At 60.4% G+C, this 1,828-nt stretch overlaps 1 protein-coding gene across 1 annotated transcript in view; it reads left to right on the top strand.

Annotated features, from left to right (window-relative positions):
- Nucleotides 1–497: 497 nt before the first annotated feature.
- Nucleotides 498–1,828, top strand: part of LOC104511444 (glycogen phosphorylase, brain form-like) — a gene marked incomplete at both ends in the record, with an annotated part of 8,634 nt that continues 7,303 nt past the window's right edge. Inside the window, 1 exon segment of the mRNA XM_010154064.1 lies at nt 498–599. Within this exon segment, the coding sequence (XP_010152366.1) occupies nt 498–599 (102 nt within the window).

The raw sequence follows: 1,828 nt of genomic DNA, 5'->3' as shown, positions 1-1,828 counted from the left end.
GTGCGCGGGACTCGGCGCGGGCAGGACGGGACGTCCCGCGCGATGGGAGCGCTGGAAAATGGCTATCGGGAAGGAGCTGGGCCGGGGCGGGGGACTCGCTCCGGCTTTCGGCACGCTCTGGATCAGCTTCAGCTCAGCTCGGGAAAACTTTAAAAGCCCAGCGTAAGCATCACCTCGGCTCGGTGGTGTCTAAATATACCATTCAGCATCCCGGATAATTCTTGCCCTCGGTTAATTAGGGAAACACTTGACAGGCGACGAGCTTTTTCTATAGAAGGCTGTTGGCAGGGAGACGCGCGGCGGAGGGTTGGCGAGCGTCCCGTGCGAGATCCTTCCGCCAAACAAACGGGTGCGGGGTGTTCCAGGGCAGGCGCCAAGAGCCGGTTTGGGAAGATGGCCCTGCTCTGGAAAGCGCTTGTGTCTGCTCCTAATTTTAAGCGAGTCCGGTGAAAGCGAAGCGCCGTGCTGCGTGTGAGCGTCTTGCTCTGCCTCCCCAGCGCATTTACTACCTGTCCCTGGAGTTCTACATGGGCCGCACGCTGCAGAACACCATGGTGAACCTGGGCCTGCAGAACGCTTGCGACGAAGCCATTTACCAGGTGAGGTCTCGGGGTATCGGGGTCCCTCCCGAGGTACTGGCCAGGCTTCTCCATGTGGATATTTCTCAGGGCTTCCTCCTGAGGATGAGTTGTTTTGGCTAACAGCGAGGCTTGGCTCTCCGTTGGTGTTTTTCATCCCCCAGAGAAGACCTTGGGGGGATCTTGGGGTTTCTTGGGAGCTGGAGTATGGTTTTCTCCAACCACTGTTTTCCTGTGGTGGCTGGGAAAATCCACAAAAGCATCCAGAAAGCGACACCCAGTATCCCAAAAGACTAGGGAGTCCCAGGCTGCAAGTAGCTTTCCATGACGAGGAGACGACAGCTCATCGTGGGAGATGCAGTGTAACGGGGGAGGCTGGGCCTGGGGGGGAAGCGGGAGCGTCACACCACAGATGACAGGTCATAGCGCAGGTACACAAAGCACCGCAGCAGCACTGCCAGAGGAGTCAATCGCTGGGAAGGAACAAGGCAGGGGAGGCTTTATTTGCCCCCTCCTCTTCCCCCCGGCCCACCGGATCGATCCATGTTACCCTTTCTGGGAAAAGCTGGGCTCTGTCACCGTCCCTCAAAACGAGGTGTCACAATGGCAGATGTAACATCCCGGCCAGCGCTTCCCCTGCCAAGGGACGGGAAGAGATTTCCAGGGAGGGACCTGACACGTTTCCTCCCTGAGGTAACGTGCCTTGGAAGGCAGGCTGGTGTTTTTCAGGGAAGATCCTCGAGTCCCTGTGCAAGACATTTTCCACGTGCCGATTTGGCCCAGCGTGCGAGCGGAGGGGTCCCTCGCTGCAGCCTCTGGCACGTGGAGCTCATCGTGGCTGGTGGCCAGCTGGGATGGGAGGTCTCGTCTCCAGCCTGGCTCTCTCACGGAGCAAGCTCTCCTCGGTTTTCACGACCCTGACACGCTGTGCGCGAGGCTTGCGCGGTTTGTGGCTGGAGCCCGCTGGGAGAGCAGCCGTGGTGTCAGCCTGACCCCCCATGCTGTTCCCCTGGCACAGAGGTGAGATCCTGCTGCCCTCCAGGAGTCCTTGCTGCCGGCACACGTAGCCTTCATCCGGCAGCAGCCCCCGGGCCAGAGGACTCATGGCTGGGGAGATGCAGCAGAGGAGGCGACCGCTTCCAGCCGTGGACTCGGGCCAAGGAGGTTGGCGGCAGGCTTGGGCAGGATGCGGGAAGGCACGGAGCGTAACAGGGAAGGCTGCCAGCGTGGTCATGTCCTTCCTCAAGGAG

Source organism: Eurypyga helias, unplaced genomic scaffold (assembly GCF_000690775.1).
Source record: "Eurypyga helias isolate BGI_N326 unplaced genomic scaffold, ASM69077v1 scaffold22966, whole genome shotgun sequence".
NCBI lineage: Eukaryota > Metazoa > Chordata > Aves > Eurypygiformes > Eurypygidae > Eurypyga > Eurypyga helias.
Note: the sequence above shows the minus strand (reverse complement) of the source record. Positions and strands in the feature narration are given on the sequence as shown.